The 21,821-nt window shown below is 37.9% G+C and overlaps 1 protein-coding gene across 1 annotated transcript in view; it reads right to left on the reverse strand.

Annotated features, from left to right (window-relative positions):
- The window catches only part of MAN1A2 (mannosidase alpha class 1A member 2), a 133,979-nt gene that overhangs the window by 95,730 nt on the left and 16,428 nt on the right, over window positions 1-21,821 (reverse strand). The window contains exon 2 of the mRNA XM_064723042.1: window positions 6,897-7,152. Coding sequence (XP_064579112.1) covers window positions 6,897-7,152 — 256 coding nt within the window. The remainder of the gene's footprint in view (window positions 1-6,896; window positions 7,153-21,821) is intronic.

Here is a 21,821-nt window from a genome sequence, read left to right on the forward strand (position 1 = left end):
GACATAAATGATTGATTTAACAAATGTAAAATGAATTCTTTATAAAATCATTCCAACAAGCTGGGGCACAGCTTTTTCAGGGCCACCCCTAACATGCCTGTACTGGCCAAAATGCCAATTGAACAATATTCATTCTAATATATAAATGGAAAACTAGTTTACCCACAGGCTCAATCAAAAAGATTTTATCCTCAATTTACAGATTTTACTAATTCAGTAAAATTAAGATAAGCTTTAAAAGAGTGTAGTGAAACTAACTGAAAACAAATTTACCTGTTCTCAACTTGTCAGATTACATTGGAAAACCCAGAACATAGAGAATCCAAATAATGTGTAAACAAAACCAACTAATAAACAATGTGTGTGTGTATACACGTGTGTAAATGCAAAGAGATTTTCATACACACACACTTACATATAAAATGTGTGTGTGTGGATTTTATACAAACATTCACACTGCAGGGAGTGTTACCTTAAATACTGAAAAAGTTGGGTGATGATAATTGTGTCCTTCAGTTTCAGGAAATAACTGTAGAAATGCAAGTCAGGAGCAGTGAGCTACAAAATACAATGCAAAACCCTTCACAGGCATGGATTATTACAAACTGATATTGCAACCAACTAGAAGTCCAAGTAAATTTGACCAGGGAAACAAAGACTGTAAAGTGTCAGCAGTAATGAAATTGATCTAAATTGGTTTTAGATATTGATAAAAAGTCCTCCAGTCAGAGAAGGCAGCCTATTTGGCTAGATCAGAAACACTGCAATGAGAAACAATAAATGAGATTAGCTCTGAAAGTTGTATGAATAGTAACTATGAAAAGAGGATTTAGGTAGCATGAAAAGATCTCTGGATGATTAAGTAATTCTTTCTTCTACACAGCTCTTTCCTCAATAAGCACAAAAATTAGAACTCAGGTGAAGGGACACCTACTATTTTTAGCCCAATTTCTTAAAAGAATGAGGCTTATGCAACCTTGCTGTCTGTACATCCATCATTTGACACATACATTTACAGTAGCCTTTTAATCCATTTTCTAATTTCACACTTGATTTTAAAGAGCTGGAGGAACCAGATACTCTACTTTTTGTGTTGAGGAAAAGAAAAAATATCTGTGGCTAGATAAAGCAGACCGATACAAATTGGTACCCTGACTGAGACAAATGCAATTATAATTCAACCCTTTCTTCATTCAGGGGGGCAGCATTTAGCACACCAGTAGCTCTAAAGAAGGCACAGAACACACTGCAACTCATGCAGTCAAATATGAAGCTAAGAGGATATTCACAGCAACAAGTGCATGATCAGCAGAGAGTGGTATGAGGGAATATAGGTCAAAAATCCATAGGAAACCATAAGTTTTGCTGCTTATAAAACAGCCTGTTACTCCTCAACAGTATTAGCAGCCTCTTGAGTATCATCCAGAGACCAGGATGAAAATACATTTTAATCACTTTTCTTCTTGGCACTTATCTGTAAGTACTTCTGACATTGCCTCCACTAATATTAAATAAATTAACTTCCTACCTTCTCTTCAAACAGGCAATATATTACAACTCTAATTTTAAAAGATGTTAAGTGGGAAGTTGCGATGGGGGAAGTTCACTGGCAAAAGAACTCAAGTCAGAACATCCCCAGCTTCCCAGACAGACTTGTTCCTCACTTGTGCAAAGCATCCAAACTTAACTCTTTCTACAGGTGTCATATGTCACAAATGAACCTCAAGTTGTGCTGGATGACCTTTAAAGGTCCCTTCCAACCCAAACTATTCTATTATTCAATGACCTTTAACTCTGGCGACTCTACTTCCTGGATGTCCATTTCACAATAACTTTTGTTTAAATATCTCATGCACCTTTTTTTTTTTTTTTTTAACCAGAAAGGTGTGACACACAGGAACACAACCAGAATTTTGCTGGGTTGAGAACAGCTTATCAGAAAGATACCACCTTGCCCTCCCATCTCATTAAAAATAAGAGCTTTTAAACTGCACAAGCAAGAATGGTACAGGCAGCAGTTTCAGTCACTTCATAACTCTACCTTACCTCTGTGGACAGCACACCTCCTTTCAGCTTGATTTTTTAAAAGTGTATTTATAATTAGCACTGTGTATTTACATGATTGCATATCACAACAAAGAACAAGTAATAGAACAGAAGCTCCAGAGAACTCAGATTTCCCAAATGCTGAAACCTACAGCATTATTATTTAGCTGTTAAGTTTACCATGTGCCCTCATGTGACATTCTGGAGAAGCTGTCTTCCAGCTGACAGGCTTAGTCAACAAACATCATCTTACTTCAGAATAGTTGAGGTTGGAAGGGATCTCTGGAGGGTATCTGGTCCCACCTCCCCACTCAAGGAGGGTAATTTTAAACAAGCTGTCCACTCCCAGTCATTACCAAGGAGGGAGACTCCACAATCTCTGTAGGCAGCCAGCTCCAGTGCTTGGCCACTCTCACAAAAAACAATGCTTTATGATGTTCAGGTGCAGCTTCCTTCCTGTGTTTCAGTGTATGCCCACTGCCTTTGTGCCTGCCACTGGCAATCACTGAAAAGAGCCTGCCTCTGTCTTCCTGGCATCCTCCCTCCAGGTATTTTGCAAAATTCCCTCTCTTGCCCAGCCCAGCTGCCTCATCCTTTGTTCAGATGAGAGACTCTCCAGTCCCTTAAGCATCTTTGTGGTCTCTCACTGGACCCTCTCCAACAATGCTCCTGTCTCTTTCATACTGGGGCATCCAAAACTGAACAAAGAACTCAGGGGTGGCCTCACCAGTGCTGAGCAGAGAGAAAGGATCACCTGCATAGGATTAGGACCATTATTGGTTGAAATACACTATTTTAACAAGTATCCTAAAGGAGTGCTGGCAGTAAGACAATACTGTGACATCTCAGGCTGAAATTAAAGAAAACATGAACCCTGAATAGAGCGAAAAAAATTACAAAATTTTCCTTATTTGACTGGGTAGAATTTACCTTCCCATGGAAATAAAACTTACTATAGGCCCCAGAGCACTATGTAATGATTACCTTGAAACTGAAAGAAAAAAAAAATACTCTGAACACCTTTAAAGAGTACAATAATGGAAATTAAGTGCCAAAATTCCAAGCGCTCAAGCAATTTATAGCAAATTTAACTTGGAAACAAAGCCAACTACTTCCAAAAGACAGGATTTGTTCTTAATTTCTCTGCATTAACCACAATGAAAAGACTCATCTTAAAGCCTTGCTGTAAAATTATACAAGTTGCACTTAAAATCTTAAAAAAAAATTCTCTTTTCAATATTTTTGTTCTACATAGTACAAAAAGCCAAAATATGAATACAAAGCTAAAGTGTAACAGCAAGAATAATTTTCAATGTGTTTGTTCTTAAAGTACCAGTTAATTAAACACCACAGCATCTTCTAAAAGCCTGAACAGCAAGCTAATATGCCAGAGAAGTGCTATAAAGCACGTATGGTAAGCAAGTGGAAAACCTTTATTTCTCAGAGTTGTCACTGTGCATCTAAAATAATCAGCCAACTCAGAAATTCTCCTTATTGAAATAATTAATAGCTTCTTAGAAGAATATAGACAGATTATACCATTTTGTAAACTAAACTTGAGAATACAATGTAACACTATATATAGTTATCAGAACCAAATGACACATTAAAAAACCCCAGTAAGATGCAGATTCTGCTCCCAGTTGTATTCCCTGACCTTAAGAAACTTCCCTCTCTGTGCTCAGCAAACATTCCTATTATATAAAGTTTCCAAATGTTTTGCAAAGCTCTCTTAAGAGCATTACAGAAATTCTTTTTTACTTTTATATGCACTTTTTTCTAAAATCAAAATATGCTTTTTTAAAATGTTAAACTACTGCCAAACCATTTATAAAGAGATGCTAAAAAAACCAGCCTTCATCAAATTGCTATTTGGAAAGAAAAACTGGTAATATATTTTCTGCAAAAATAATAGAAACTGGATCCTCATTCGAAAATTTTCCAGCCTTCCTCACATATGTAAAGACTCATGTGTGTTACAAACAGCCCCCATCATTCCATCCAATTCTATACAGCTTTTCACCATTTGATAGGAGGTGAAACAGGCTGTATAACATCATTAATTTTGTGAATTTGAACACTCTAAAGCTGTTCTTTGAGAGTGAAATTCCCCAAATATTTATCAGGACAATTCACAGTAAACCAAATCAGGTCAAATGCTTTCTTGAGAACACCAGGAATTCTGAAGCCAGATATGCAGCCTCCAAAGAGTCAGTAGCTTCCCTGGGCTATTTTTCAGGCAATCAAAATGTCTTATATGTCAAAAATTATATACATATTTTTTTTCATATATATCAGTTGTGGACCTACATTAGAGATATTGTCTCCTTTGTTCATTTTTTCTGCTATGTCTCTATCTCCAAAGACTATTTGTATTAGTCTACACTGGTTACATAAAACAGTGATGGAGGACCTCAGTGATGAACGGATTTCAAAATGCACTTCACATCTCTGAAATCGCTGCTGTCTTTTCTGAGACATGGGATGCTGTCAAAAACAGGCTTCAGATAAAATATTGTTCATTTGACACTATTAATTTATGTTTTAATCTCAGCCACATTGTTCATTACTGCTTATCCATTCTCCCTAGCAGACCTCCCTCTGCAGTGTTCTGTGCCTTCACACATCTAGCTATAGGAGTGACAATCTCCTGCCCTGCATGAAACTAAAATTAAGAACTCTGGAGATCACCTGGTAGCTACAGCACTAACGTGGCTGAGTCAATGAAGGCAATTCATACAAAAAGAATTTGCACTCACGCTCCCGTGATCCTGGGCTGTAACAAGCACAGTGTGCGCTCAAGGGAAAACTGCTCAAGACAAAGGCATTATTATCCTAACTGAAGGACTTACCCACTTAAAACATAGTCCCACAAACACCTATGGTCTGGTAATGAAAAGCTACACTTCAGAAGCCATAATAGTAGTCATCAACAAGTTATGCAATAGAAAAACAGCTTGTCAGTGTGACTCACACGTAGGCTGATCATCAAAAAAAGAAGTAAGCCTTTTACAGCATGAGGTGTGTGGCAACTGCAGCTAAGGATCACCACCTGGTGATTCTTACTCACAAACTACTCTGAATTCCTTACACTTTGCTATACCTCCAGGTTTAAATCAGCAAGAATGGTCCACATTTTACTACTTTTTCATGAGACCAAGAAAACTGCCATTCTCTACTAACCTAGAGTTTATAATCTCTCAATCTACAATCTGACCAAACAACCTCAGAAAGGCAAATACTAATTTTCAATCCCCCCTCCAATTCCAGACTTGGTCTATAAGAGCTTTGGTTGATTATTTCTTCTAGCTAGTTCCTCACTGTTAGCTGTGCTCAGTAATTTTGCATTACTTGGTAAACTCAACTTTATTCTATGCATTAAATCCATCTCAAAGGTATTTTCCTACAGTAGTCTGTAGTAAAAATTAAGTGTTGACAACCATGCTGTTTACTGTCCACCCTACAAAAACATTTAGAAAAGCAAACTGCTCTATATATTCTCACTCAAAATGTTTGCAAACAAATTACTAGAGCCTTTTTGAAATCCACAATTCAAGTTTGTTCTTGGGGAAGCAGCCCTAACCAAGCAGGGTCAAGGAGGTCCAATATTCCAGACACAACTTCCTAGCAAAAGCACTTCTGCAGTAATCACTAACAGACACAACTTTCACAGAAGGATTTGCCACTTCAGACACCCAGATTGTGACAGGGCTCTATATGGAGCACATACTACAAATAGTGATACAGCTCGACACTGCATCACTCATGTATAATAACCAGCTGCTCATTACTTTATAAGAGTGGATTCCATCTAGCCATCATTAATATTCAAAGTAGAATTCCAGCTTGGGTGGTCTATCTACAGAATGGGTGATCCACCCACAGAATGGCAATAATTCAGCTACAACCACTTCCTACAATGAGGACAGGTGAATGACAGATTTCTTTTTGGTTTTATAAGCAAACTGAACTCAGATTGCAATTTAAAAGTAAATTTATCTAATGTAAATACTAAGTGCTATTGTCCTAGACATTCTTTAGTAACAAAGTCAGTGCTTGTCTGCATCTTGCCTGAAGCATTCCTGCTTCACTAAACCAATTTTTTGGCATAAAACTCATCAGAGTGCAGGAAAGAAAAAGAATAAAGAAGGCTGTACAATGTTTTTGCTATACTAGTTAGAGAAAGTCTGGCAATGGTAATAGAACATTGGCATTGCCAGGACAAAAAGGGGCAATGAATCTCACAGCCAGCCAGTAGTGGAGAGGAACAGCAACTCCCATAGTCTAAGTTGCCACAGAACCAAAAGACTAAGCAAAGATCTTAGTTTGTCTCACTTACCTGTAATACATTCAATCCATTTAAATTTACTCAATTTTTAAAACCCATTTAAAATGCATTTTGAAAAGTATGTGATAATTTGGTAAATTTCAAATATTAGCAGCAGGTCTTCTTTTTCCTTATATTCAATCTTATGTTTTAACATCTAAAATCATCCTGTGACACAGTAAGATATTCCATTCTTTGAAAGGAAACTGACAAAGTCATGCCCTACTTTAAAGATGCCCTTGTTACTCTTCCATGTGTTAATGACAAAATCACTTTGAATCCATACCACTAAACTGAAGAAATTCCTTAAAATAATTTTTAAGTTGTTATCCAGTGAAATATTAATACTCCAACAGCATACAATAATGCTGCTGCTCATTACTACTTGTCCACTTTTAGTTTACTACATGATTTGCAGATCTGTTTTTCTTTCTTAACATAAATCACAGAAACCAAATGCCATATAAATAACTGCTGTCAGACACAAGAACAGGCAGGACCACATCATCATCATCATCTTTACCTCTTTAATTTTGTTCCTCCTCTCTCGGATATCCGGGTCTGCTGGTTCTCCGCTGTGTATCCCTATCAGGTTTGGTAAAGGAACAGGGGGCAGTGGCTTGCTGTCTTTCTTTTTCAATTCTTGCACTACTTTGTTCTTTTCTGTCTGAATCTCAGCTTGAATCTCATCCCGTGATTTCTTCAATTTCTCCTTAGCCTCTTCCAGAGCCTTTTCATGATCTGCTCGGATCTTATTTCTCAGACGTTCCTCTTCTTCTCTAGAAACACAAATGCTAGTCAGCATCTCATTACTAAAATATATTGGTTACAAACAAACTGCAGCTTCAAACAGAAGCCACAGAATCCTAACCTGGTTTTCTCTAAGTAATTCTAATGATTTAGACAAGTTTATTGATTTATGTTAGTACACAATCCTACACTATTTTTGCCAAGAACCCCAAAAGAACACCACACATATCCACAACACTATTGTAGAAAAATTTATCATAGGAATTTTTTAGATTGTCTTAGCACCTTTGCTTGTCCACTCAAGAATTTAGAGAGTTATACTTCAACTACAGGATGTGTGCAGAGGCATATCTAGCAATAATTCAATAATTTTTTTTTAAGAAATCAGAAGGGCTCTTCTTCACTTTCTCCACAATAAATAAATCGTACACAACTTGACAAGATTGGAAGTAACCACTACAAAAATCTCCACAACCACTTCGTTTATTAACAACCCCCACCACAGCATGTTTTCCCTTCAATTCACAACTCATTGTTCCAATCAGTAAAGTCCTTAAACCATCAGTCCTAAAAGCAGAATTAACTATAAGGCCATTTAGGCGCATAAGAGCTTTTAGTAAAACATTATTTTGAAATTCACTTTCAACAAGACCAGCGTCATCTTGATTTTAAGCAGTACTTTACAGTGTGATCTTTAATGATCAGTCAAGGTTTTAAGATTTGCACATAGAATGAAGAGTTCTAAAGCTTGGCTTAAAGAGGTTATTCTAACAACAGACAAAAATGGCCCGTTCCAGTCCTAAAATATTTCAAGGCATCAGAAAGACACATCAGACTCTCAATATAGCACCACCTTTACAAGCTTCTTTAAAAAACAGAGTTGCTCAATGACTAATGTAAGCCAAGAAAAGTTGTAGGCATTTTAAAACAAGCATTAGGTTAAAAAAAATGCATTGTTACACAAAGGGTACTTTATTAGCTCTTACATTTTTCCAAAGTGCTATTAGGTTTGCATTTAAAATAAATTATAGCAGCATTATTACCTTCAATATATCAGTACTAAGAATACAAAGCAACATTTTAATAGATGCACTGATGGAAATGCTTTCAAGCTGAAGTTCTTCACCCACTTTTCTCAATATGATTCACACCACATCCATATTTCTTCCAAACAATAAAAAAAATAAAGGATTGAGCTCCTCAATTTGACTGTGAAATCCAAGATCATTAATAACTGTCTAAAGGTATCCGTGCCTCTCTCCCTTAACTGAGAAGCAAAGAAAACACTTCCAAAGCAGCAAAACACTATTCTAAAAAGAGAAAATAAGTAATACCATTTAGGATAACTTTTACTTCTACTGTGGCCCACTTATATGAGAAAAAAAACTTCCTTGTATTCCTGCAAAAGCTACTCACACTCTGTTGTGGCAGCAATATCATGCTCAAATAGCAATAAAAAAAACAGAAAAAATTTCTACCACTTGGAAGATCTGAAGCTCTGGAAAGCTTTTCCAAGGCTAGCAGAGGGCTCTGCATAAAATGCAACTGGAGAGAATGAGAATGAGGTCGCCAGAACAAGACATCACTCCCACAGTCATGTTCTCCCCGAGAGACAGTAAAGGAGCCAAAGAGGTGCTTGACAGAGAATGAGAAATCTGAAATGTTACTGAACTGTTAAGAGTCAAAATATTTCAGTGTGGGAAAAATGTATTTTGCAGGTACATTTCCCATATTCAAAATTCAGTATCTTTAGGCAAGTGACAGTATTTACTCTCTGACTAAATTCACAAATATTTTGCTGATACGCATTGAAATTCTTTTTGCAAAGGATCAATCATCATTGAAATAACTGCATTTTTACAACAGAAAAGGTAACACTGTATCTCAGACCTTAACAAAAAGCTGGTCAAGGTATCTTTACATTAACCTAATTGCTTATTGATAAATAGAAATATGTTTGGTAAAACACATGGTTAACTTGGAAGTGCCTAAATACAATCCCCCTGTGTAAAAAAGAATTATGAAGTTTGAGTAGTTACAGTGAGTCTGATTCACTGAAATGAGTCACTGCTGATGTGCTTAGTGAACCTTAACTTTGCACCACCAATATCAAGTGCCAGGAAGATTTTGCTTTTACCTTTTTTTAAGTTTTCTGTTCCAGGTGCCACATGTAATAATCATAATACAAGCTCCATCACTCTACAAACTTCATCTGTTTCTAGATTCAAAGTGCATGAAACAGCCATAAATTGGAAAACAAGTTTTGAACTCACATCTGTCTACGCTGCAGGAACCACTGTATAAACATACAAAAGCTGTTCATTTCTAGAGCACAATAATCCAATTAGAGCCATTAAGAAAGTTTGAATGGCACAGTCTGATTTCCTTCAGTCACTCAGAAGAAAATAAACAGACTCAATAGAGATGAAAAATCCCAATGCTAACTTTATGATCAGCTCAAAGCCTTTCTTCCAGGAAGTGACCTTTTGAGATAAACAGTAAGATGAAGAGAAAGGTCAACAGGTATTTGAGGGAGTTTACAGGAGATAGCACAAGAGCTTCTTCTGCAGATACATATTCTTTGTGCAATTACCAATGATGGACAGCATGAGCTACATGACACCTCATATTCTACATGCCAGCTGAAGACATATTTTTAAATGCATTCAAGTATAAGACTCTGATAGAAGAAAAATCACACCCCTAAATAACAATGCTACATGTTTCATCTGAGCTCTTAAGCAACAAGAACTCAGTGAAAATACAGAATAAAGTTCAGAGAATGAGAAGACTGATTATGTGCGAGCAGCTGACACCCCCTCAAGTCACCAAGCTTCCTGGCCAGCAGAGGAAGGCGTAAGCAACAATTTTATACATGCACAGAGCACTATATTAAAATACTCAGAGACCTCAGAAGGATCAATTTAAAAATATAAGATTGGAGAGAATCCCAGCATAAACACGTACACCAAAACCTGTCAAACTGTTTCCGTATCCCACCCCCGCTTCCAAGCAACATAAGTAAACTCTTAAAATTTAAAGTATTTTGAGTAAATCTTCAAAACCTTATCTAAGAGAAAGCTACTTACTTCTAGTCATCCCTAAAGCTTATTCAACAGTCTCAAGAGATGTTCAAGTACCATGAAACTACAGCAGTAGCTACTTTAAAACAACCAATGTTATTAAAATAACCTGTGATTAGACTGTTTTTGCCAAGAAGAACCATAAATAGATTTAATAATTAGAATGTGAAACTAGAAACAGGTGCAAGTTCTTTAAACAACCACTGCCATGAGCTATTGCAGCTGCCTATGCAGGAACACTGTATGCTCTCAGTGTCCACGAGCTGCCTAAATATCATTCAGAGAAGACCACAAATTATAACGCTTGACACCCAAATCACCAACTGGAACTTAATGTGCTTTAATTATGCACACAGTAGCGAGCCTTCTGAACAGCTCCCAAGCCTCACTTGTCAAGACAATGACTTTTAACAAAAGTCTTCCCTATCTGCTGTGACACAACAGGCTCTTTAGAAAGCAAACTGAAAAAAAACCCTCTACAAATTTGTCCAAATTTCTTTGTGAGATTCAAGATTTAAAAGAGAGAAATAAAAATTAGAACAGAGTCAAGAAAAGCAAGCAGGCCACCAGCAACTGTTCTTGCCACAAAAAAGTAGGCCACTGGCTTACTATACAGAAAGGACACACAGTTTACTATCATTTGGATTTTCAGCAGATGGATAGACAACTGTTAAAAGACACAAATATTTGAGTAAGCTTATCATTCAGAAATAAGCTCCCGTGTGGAAATTGTCAACTTTTACCCTTTGGTCACGCCTGATCTTCAACCAGAGGCTACTTTCAGAGACAGTGAAACAAAAAAAGCAGGCACTAATTAAAACAAAGTTTGAGAGTCAGCATCTAAAAAGCATTTCACACACTAACTGCAAGACTTCATTCCAGTCCTTCAGCATACACTGTTTTATACTATCCCCATGTAACACAACCCCATTACCTTCCCTCAGTATATGGTGGATATACATTCATGGCACACATGAGGCATGGAGATACACATCCTGCCCCTCACATGATTGGAGTCTGAAAGAGGAAGAACTGGAAGAACAGAGCAGTGTGTTGGGTTTTGTTCTTGCTGGATTACCCTTACTGTATGGATGGCTGTATTACTGTCAAGCACACACAGAAAAAGAGGCCTGATTATTTTTCTCTAATATTTGGTTTTCACCATCTTGCAGAAGTGACCACTTTCTCCCACTTGGCTGGGCTGCTCTGAGACATCAGAGGTAGGCTCATGAAGGAGTACCAGAGCTGTGTGTCTGTGACAGATGAAGAGGGAAGCTCCACCATTAACACAGAGGCTGTTACTCAGCAAGAGTTTTCTCTTTCAAGGCAAGTCAAGGTTGTATTTATTAGACTGAATTTTTTTTTTCTTCAAGTAATGAACTGAGTCAGAGATCACGCGTTAGAAAGGAATATTTTTATTGTAAAAAAAAGAATTCTACAGGCATGGAGGTAACTTTGGTGCATCAAAAATACTGTCAAAGTATTGGTTATAAAGATTTTCGGAAGTGACTTTAAGAAGAATGTTATTCATGTTTTCAACCAAATGTTTTGTCCCCAAAACACTGTTTCTAAATATATTTTCACCTTGCAGATGGACACAGGCTAAAACTCTAGCACACAGAGTAAAGAGATGATAAGTTAGTAGGAAAAAGGTTTTGTTATTTAAAAAAAAACTACTAAGTCAAACTGTCCTTTGTCAATGTTCTAAACTACTTTAAGAACATTATGCTTTTTTAGTTATCTGCAAGCCCTCTACCTGCTCACTGTTTTACTTAAAACAGCAATACCTACATGTGCTATATACACACACTATACAGTTACTTGTGCATCCATGTGTTGGCCTGGGAATGAAATGCTGCAATGCAGAATATTCCCCATTTCAACCCTTCTTCCCCAAGGTTGTTAATAACAGTTCATTATGACATCAGAAGAGAAATATCTAATACACTTTGAAAAACTACTGATGAAAACCTTTTCCATATACAGATGTCCTGTGGAAAGGAATCCTGATCAATGGTAAGTTGAATCTGAGTCAGCAGTGCCCTGGCAGCCAGGAGAGCCAACATTGCATCAGGCACAGCATCACCAGCAGAGCAAAGGAGGGGATTGTCCCACTCTGCTCTGCACCAGAGCAGCCTCACCTCGAGTGCTGGGGGCACTTTTGGGAGCTACAAGAAAGACATTGAGTTAGAGAGTGTCCAAAGGAGAGTCATCCTCTGATGGCGAACAGTTCTGGAGGGGAAGCCTTGTGAGGAGCAGCTGAGGTCACTTGGTCTGTTCAGCCTGGAGAGGACGAAACTGAGGAGAGAGCTCATCGCAGGCTGCAACTTGCTCAGAAGGGGAAGGGGAGGGGCAGGCACTGATCTCTTCTCTGTGGTGACCCGGGACAGGACCTAAGGAAATGGCCTGAAGTTGTGTCAGGGGAGATTTGGGCTGGACATTAGAAAAGGTTTTTCACTCAGAGGGTGGTTGGGCACTGGAACAGGCTCCCCAGAGAAGTGGTCACAGAACCAAGCCTGACAGAGTTCAAGGAGCATTCAGACAATGCTCTCAGGTACATGGTGTCTCTTGAGATTGTCCCCTCAGTACCAGGAGTGAACTCTTAAGATCTTTCTGGGTCCTTTCCAACTCAAGATACTCTCTGATTCTGTGATTTACTGCCCAGAAAATTACCCCAAAAAACAGACACCTTGAGTGGTTTCTTTTAGACAAAGATGACAGTAAAATCTTTTTCTAGCAAATGGTTAGATTTGCATATGACATGAGCACTGTTCCTCAAACAGAAGGAACATGAGACAAAATCCTTATTGAACTCCTATGCCTTTCTATCCAGTTTTAGCTTTTTTTCCTCTTGCTGTGACACTTCCTCTTGACCTCCTTCATCTTCCTACCTTCCTTTACTATTATTTGCACCAACTTAGGCTTCACTGGCTTCCTTCCTTGGTCTTCAACAAGAGCAGGGCCACCACTCTGGATGCCAGTCCTCCTCACTGTAATCATTCAACTTACTTGGACAATGCTAGGCAGAAGAGAGAATTTACTGACACAGCCGCTCTCCTTGAATCCTAAATACTCCCACAAAGTCTACACAGACCTTCTCCAAATAAAATTTCCTTCCAGCCTGCAAGAAATGACACCCCTAATTGATCTTGTTTGTAGCCCAAATCTCAGACCAAGAATCTGGGCTTTTAGCCACCCTCATCACTGCACTCAAGACTTCTCATCTCCATGATGGAAGCTCACAGATTCTGTTTCAGATCTGATCTTGTGTTTAAACCAAAACTTTAGCCCCTGACATTTCTTTGCAGATAGCTGGATGTCACCTTCAAGGCAAATAAACTAACTTAACTTTTAATCTTCCTTCCCTATCTTTTGTTTAGCAGTGGAAACTTTGCCGTTGTCCAGATTGCCAGTGTCTGGGCATTCTTCCCATTTTCTAGAACCTGACTACATCTAATTTATCTGCTTAGTTGCCAAGTATTCTAAATTCAGTCTTTCTTAACCCATATCATTAGAAGCCCTCAGAACTTGATTGTGCTCCTCTTACCCAGCAATTCCACCAGGAAGACAAGCCACTTAACTACTGACATCCTTAGACTGCCTTTCTGTATTTTTCCCCTGCAACTGTAATTCATTATATGCATTTTTTTAGAAACACCCCAAAAATATGTCTATTTCCAGAAATCCAGTATGTTAAACCCACAGATTTCTATGCTAGTCATTAGAGGCCTTTTGCTTGTTAGTCCTTTACTGTCTCTACCTAATTGTTTTCCTTTGTCCTCTAATTTAGGTAGGAGCCTTGGAAACAGCTCTAGAATGAGGACAAGCAAAATCCTGGGGGAAATATATTTAGAGAGAATTTCAAAAACAGAGATTGAATGGGCACACAGAACTTGCAGAAGGGAGTGCAGAGTTGAAGCACATCCCTTATGCATGAAGTCCTCTACAAAACGAAACAACACTGAATATTTCTTGGCATCTTGTATAGTATTTTGGAGCACAGCCAGGACCTTCATGAATCTTCATATGCTAATAATTTATTAATTAACAATGTTAACATAAAAGACAACTCATAGGGTTTCTTTACAACCATAATAAAAAGAACAAAACATACCTTCCAGTTAAGACCAAAATAGTACAGCTAACACTGTCAAATGTGGAACATGTACAGCCTTTGAAGGAAGAAGGAAAAAAAGATATGCAGGTAAGGGATCATCCTTTGGGAATTATTTGCTTCCTATGTTATGAATATTTACATGAACAGAATTGGTAAAACTTATTTTGAGAATCTGTCAAGTGGTGTGACCATTAGCAGAGGCATTTGTTCCTCACCTCTGTCTACAGCAGCCATGTAATCTGAAAAAACAACTTTAAAAAGCACAAAGGTGCCAAGCTCAGGAAGCACTGCTGGTACAGTCAGCTCAAGTTTTACTAGGGAAGAAAAGTAGTTATTTTCTGCAAACACTCCTACACTTGCACTTACATGAGCAGCCAGGCATTTGTCAACGCTAAGAAGGGTCACTAGAGACTGTAAGCATTTAAAGCTTACATGAAACTTCTTTGTTTTGCAGTTACAGTATCAGCTGAAACAGATTTTCAGAAGAATCAGATCAACTATTTCAGGAAGAAAAATAATACTTTTTAAGACCTCAACAGCAACATTCACTAGTGGTGAGCAAACAAAATTTCACATTTTCAACTAGATATAAGCAAACTCATTTAGTTTTTACTGTCTTAATGTCATTCGGATACAAAACCACTTCATTAGAAAAAGCAGTAGTTGCACAAAGTTCAACAACATGGAGTTTTCAATCACTACAGCCCTATCAAGCATATCTCTTGTATCTCTTCTACTCCTCCAGTGTAAAATAGAATACAACCACATTTGCCTCAATGCACTAACACAATCAAAAACATGCATTATTTCAGGTTTTTTTGATGATTAAAGGAACTTGAGTTAACATCTGCAACTAATTACTTCTGTGCAGAATATTAAGCATCTGCAGAACAAGGTTTCAAATCTGGTCCAAGCACAATGCTAATATAGAGGGGAAAATATATCTTTTTAGGAATCAATCTTATGCTTTAAAAGGACTCTGAAAATTCTACTAAAAGTTCAGGAAATTTAGGATCTCTTCCTGTTTCCTCAAGAAAACTGAATGAGAAGAATGGTGGTACCTTGCCCTGAGTAAAACTGTTTTAAATAGTTTCCTGTATCCTAGCACCATACTGACTGGAGCATCAGATCTTCCTTTCCAACTAGCACTACAAATGAGACAGACTTTATTTTTTAAAAGTAATAAAGATGAAAGAACTTTACAAGAAATGGGAGGGAAAATTCATATAGAGTATGGGAGTAAGAAACAGAAAAATAAATCAATACTGAACAAGAGAATTGGGTAGGATAAAAGTTAAGAATTCTCCATTTGGAAATGTTAGGTTTATTTTGACGTGGGTTTCAATCCATCAAAAACCAGTAGGATTAGTTTAATTCAGGATTAATTTCAGAAGCCCATTGCAACTAACAATGTCAAACCTCAGTATTTTCCACTACAAATCACTCTAAGTCACTGGAAACATTGCTGTTACACAAATTAAATTATGTATGTAGCAATGTATTTACACTCTACTCACTATAGTCAAGTCTAAGGCAGCATGGACCACCACCTTGCATACTGTATTATTTATCAACACAAAGAGCAGTTTGATGAAGTTAGAATAACACATAGCTGGTCCTGTGACACTGAGGAAGTAATGAACTGAGTTCTCAAGCAAGACCAATGCATCATCTCTGCTTCCTACTAAAGAAGGAATTTTTATAAATAAGCACATTTACATATAGGACAAGGCAGTCCCACTGATGTTGATGGCACAGATCAGATACTGAAGCATATGCTCAAGCAGAACTAAAAGGAACCAGAGAACTCCCACATACAGCATTAAGCTCTTAAACATTATTTCTAGTCTACTACTATTACCCAAAATTGAATTTCCAAAAGGAAGAAAACCCAAATATTTAAACCCATCAACACAAGACATAAAGGAAAATAAGAGTGGTACATTCTATGAGCTGGCATATATCACGAAAGTTGCTGCAGAGTCTGAAGCTTTACTGCATTTTCCATATCACTCAAAGCTCATCCTTCGCAGAGGTCGTCACATTACAATCTTCACAAGCATTACCTACTTTTCTTTATTCTATACAAAACTGAGTATTTGTAAACTCAAGTTTTTCACTATAATAAACAAGGTTGCTTTGACAGTTTTTTCAGAGAAAAAGTTGCTAACTTAGCTACCCAACATTAAACAGAACCCTAAAGTTAGCTAGACTTAGGTAATTTTAGATTAAAAACAATAGATTAAAACACCTAAACCCCAAGAATATCACTGGTTTCTGCTACACACTAATTTTCACCCTTTGAAGCACATGCAGATCCACAAGTTGCATGTGCAACTGCTATTCTACATATATTAATATTCTTGGGAGTGAGAAGTTTTTTTGAATTTTCAGAAACATAATTCCTAAATCTTTTTTACCTAAGAAAAATGAATCATGGGTTCCATTTTGTACACCACCAGCAACTGTTTTAGTGTATACTCTACAGAAGCTTGAATTACATGTTCAGCACTACAGTACTGACTTACTACTCCTTCACCTTCTGTACCACCTACATTGCCCAAGAATTGTGCCAAGACAGGATGCTGGCTTCAAAACCTCAAATTTGTACAGGAATTTTGGGAGGATATGGAGACAAACACAAGAACAAAGTGACAACAAAGGAACTGCAATCATACATGTGTGTTATACACAGTATCTTGTCTTCCCTCCTTTTCTGATCTTCCTTGACCCCAGAATTATAAATCTCTCCTTTTACACATGATACTACCAGAGGAAAAGAAACAGTTTCTGAAGTCATGCCAAAAAATGTTCAGGAGTAATGGAAAGGACCCAAATAATAGTCTCCAGAAACTGAAGTTGTGAGTAGGAGCTTTAGCCAGTTGAAAAAATTTAGTTTCTGCACGTGCACATGTTAAAGCAAAGGAATTTTTAGCACATCTATTGATGTGCACATGCCTTTGTTCAGATTGTTCGGCCCAATAAGAGAACAATATTTGTCTGCCTCATAAGCTATGAAGAGTTCTCCAACATTTCACCTGACATACAGAAACAGCAATATAGAAGAATCTTCAAGCAAAAGAGAAGCAGGATTTTGCCTATTACCTTCATAAAGTTAGAGCTTGAAAACTTTCATTCAGCAGGTATCAAAAGCTTGCTGAAATCACTGTGTAAGATTATCACAGTGAAAGCTGCATTACTTCCTTGCAATGAGAAGTGCTTAATACAAATGCTCTAAATACTTAATAGAACAGGACAGCCTCATTCTCCACATGTGGTAGGACAGATGCTTCTGTGACATCCTACACAGACATTATAAGCTTGTTCTAAAATGAAGGAACAAGAGAGGACATACTTGAAAAGAATTTGTCCAAAAACACCCACACTAAATGTATGATTCCAGGATGAAGAGTAGAAAGAAGAAAACTCCTGGTCTACTGATGTTTTGTATAAAAGACCAAGCAAATCACAACGCAGACTAAGAAAGCTTTTCAAGCAACACAGTTAACAAGCCAACACCTCTACCAGCCCTCCTTTATTTTATTAAGAACAGGATTTGAAAACTTTATTTAGTTTCAAATAACAGCCAGGAAAAGTTAAGACAGCAACTGTGAGCAGCAATATCTTACTGACTTCTAGAAGCATCGAGTAAGCAGCCTTAAGAACAGAACCTGAGACAACAGAAAATAGGCTGACAAAAGACATTTGTCATATAGAATCACAGTTAGGGATAAGGGTGTGTTTTTAAAGAAAATTAAGAAGCAGCAATCACTGAAAATTATGACAATCATTTAAATATTCTTGTGTTTCAAAACAGAAATCCTAGAGCTTTTTGTCATTAAGAGAATCTACCATTTGAGCTAGTAGCAGGAGGCTGTCATCCTCTATCTACATAAACAACAGAGGAAGAGAAAATACCTTGACAGGGTTTCACACATCTCAGCTCACAGCAAAAAAATAAAAGAGACTCCAGTTACAGTTACACATTATATTTAAGCTGATTAATACCTAGCTACTGACAAGTGAAATGTACCAACAGCAATACAGCAAGGATCTGCTGGAAACTGAGGACTATTGGATAAAAACATGGTGAGATAAATGATAACTGGACAACTGAAACAGCACCTAAAGCACAGAACACCAGTGCATGCACAAGCCTTGGCAGCTTCAGCTTTGGGAAGCTCTTCTCTGACAAACTGAGAGAGGATCCATCTGCAGACCCCACTTCCAGCTGCAGAATAACACTGCCACCACTGCACATCTGAGATTGTGAAGCTACCCTGTGTGGTAAGAAGATATCCCTGGGTAAATAAGAGTTGCACTCCATCAGCATGGGTCCCCTCTGCTGACCACCAGCCAGATAAAGCCCAGAACACAGGTTCCCTGCATTGTCACAGCCAGTCACTGTCGCAGACATTTCTTCATAGAAATCCTTTCTTTGGGATTTCTCCTTCTTCTGGGAAGCAAAGGGCCCCAGAAGAAGAATGTAAACAATTGTTATCAGCTGTTGTGAAATGTAGCAGGTGTCCCTGTGATTGGCTCATCTTCCTTGTGTACCATTAAAGGCCAATCACAGGAGCAGCTCAGGGACAGATTCCCTGGGCAAAGAACTTTGTTATTCATTCTTTCTATTCTATTCTTAGCATAGCTGCTCTCTGCAACCTCTCTTCTTATTCCTTTTAGTATAGTTATAATGTATTATATATCTTATATCAATAAATCAGCCTTCTGATCAAGAAAAAAAAAAAAAAAAAAAAAAAAAAAAAAAAAAAAAAAAAAAAAAAAAAAAAAAAAAAAAAAAAAATTAATTAAATAAAAAAGATTGAAAACAGTGGGCAGCAGTTCTGAAGCACTGAAGCATTGAAGGGCCAGAAAAGGACATTCTAAAAGTTGTTCAAGTTGTTTGAAATTGTTGTAAGACTGTCAATGGTTTGTGATAACTGTTGATGGGACTTTTGCAGCAAGTCTGTTTTCAGGACCGAAAAGGACTCTCAGATATCCAAGAGAAACAACTTCAGCTCTTGGACTGTTCCTGAAACCCAGCTGCTTGGACTTGAATTCTCTTTGCATTGTTTTTTGCATTTTTTTAGATTGTAGGATTGTTTTAGTGATTTATTAGTATTGTATATTTTACAGTTGAAGAAATCTCCTGTTCATTTCACATCAGCATTTTTCTTTTAATTTATACAATTTAGAAGGGTGAGATGTCGCAGACATTTCTTCATAGAAATCCTTTCTTTGGGATTTCTCCATCTTCTGGGAAGCAAAGGGCCCCAGAAGAAGAATGTAAACAATTGTTATCAGCTGTTGTGAAATGTAGCAGGTGTCCCTGTGATTGGCTCATCTTCCTTGTGTACCATTAAAGGCCAATCACAGGAGCAGCTCAGGGACAGATTCCCTGGGCAAAGAACTTTGTTATTCATTCTTGCTATTCTATTCTTAGCATAGCTGCTCTCTGCAACTTCTCTTCTTTTTCTTTTAGTATAGTTATAATGTATTATATATCTTATATGAATAAATCAGCCTTCTGATCAAGAAACAAGATTCTCGTCCTTCTCTCACCACAGTGACCGTCTCAGGTCGCTGTAATAAGTCACCTATGGCTACAAAACCAGCACTTCTGTAGGAACAAGAAATGGCATATAAGGATGCTCGGATGTCCATACCTGCTGCTGATTTAGTAGGTCAAAGACTGATTGCGTGTGAGTGCAGCATTACTAGAATGATCAACTATAACAGCTGAAATATTGGTTTATGGATAAAGGATGTTATAACCCTATATTCCTTATACTGGTCACTATCTCTGTACAAATCATTCTTTTCTCTTTTAGTGGTCCTGTAAAAGCAAGCTCCTTACTCCTTATGCTGGCACTCAGGAGACTGGGCAACAAGCCATTCAGCCAGTGGTGAGCTGAGCCAGCTGAAAAATTATGGATCATTTCAGGCCAAATCAGGTCTCCTAACTGGCCGACTGCCCAAACACTGATGTTGAGGCTAGAATATTGTCAAGATTAAATGTCTGGGGACACAGCAGAACAGGAAATGAGCTTCAAAGTGTTTAGACCTGCATGTTCAGGGGTGTTAAACTAAAGCCCAAGGTACAAGTAGCGTGTTTTCTGCACACAAATTTACATGGCCATTAACCACTACTATCCATGGCCATTCACTACTATCACTTCTATCTATTCCATCACTCAGCCACATGGTTTCCTCTACTCTACCCCATTGATACTGCTTCTTCCATCAGCAAGAGTCACTTCCTACCATCTTAAATTCTATTTCTGCCTTCCTAACTATCAACTTCCACCAAATGTCTCCTCTTCCCAAGGCCTCTGATTAGTCTCTGGTATCTCACGCAGCCAAAGCCTGCCTCTTCTTACACCTGAGACAACAATAATCTTTTTTTTACTTAGGGAAAAAGGAAAAGAAACCAAAAAGCAATATTTCAGAGTTATCCTACACTCGTCTATTTTACTCCAAGAGCAGTTTCCATCTCCAGCTTTCAAAGAAATAAACTGCTGCTCCTCACTACCACCAAGGTCCTCTGCAAGCCCTGGCTCAATCTCACCCCTCCCCTCCAGGTTCCCATTCCAATCAGGTACTTCCTTCCCTTTTCCCACCCCCTATACTTGGAAAATGAGAACTGTATTAACTGAAGGAATACCCTCTTCCTGAGGTCTGTGTTCCAAAGGGGCATCATAGTAAATAAGACAGCTCCCTCCTTTTACACTCTGAGTCTCCTTGGTAGCCTGATCTCCAGGAGTAAGCACCAAAACTCTCATCAACAGAAGAAAAACAGCTGGAGAAAGTTAGCAATTTAAAGCAACAGCCATGATACTATTATGGTCTTAGTCTGAAAGTTCTTAATTGTTCAAATACTAAATGGACAGCAAAAATAAATATAAATATAAATAGCAAATATAAATAGACAGCAAAAAAAGACAAAGTGAAAATGGCTGTTACAAAGTAAAAGTAGCAAGTGGCATATAATGCAGACTCAGAGATGGCAAACTTTCAGGTAAGCAGATGGTACCAGGCTTCTCTGCATGGGAAACCCTCTGGCAGGTCCTACAGAGCTCTAAGGAAGTGACTACCCTCACACAGATGTTCTGTCAACTCCAGCTACCACATTTCCATAATGCTATTTTAATCACCCAGCCAAAGCTGCCTTGCACATCCCAGAAGCAACACTGCTTTAAATATCTGATTGGAAGTTCACACACATTGCTCAGATTTCTCTTCCTCCTGTACCAATAATTGTTCCTGTATGTCTATATGGTAAATTGACACCTGTCTACCAATGTGTTTAAAATCAGAATAGCACTCAACATGCATGGTGCTACAAGCCCTGCACTGAAATGTTGTATGGCAGAGCTTGCAGAGAAAGAGGAGGGGGAATATCCTGGGATCTCCCATAGGAAAGGGAGACAAGCTCTCTGCTATGGGGAACCAACACTACTAGGGGTGGGCAGCTCTGTCCAAACACAGGCCTAGAACA

This window comes from Zonotrichia leucophrys, chromosome 1, assembly GCF_028769735.1.
Source record: "Zonotrichia leucophrys gambelii isolate GWCS_2022_RI chromosome 1, RI_Zleu_2.0, whole genome shotgun sequence".
Lineage (NCBI taxonomy): Eukaryota > Metazoa > Chordata > Aves > Passeriformes > Passerellidae > Zonotrichia > Zonotrichia leucophrys.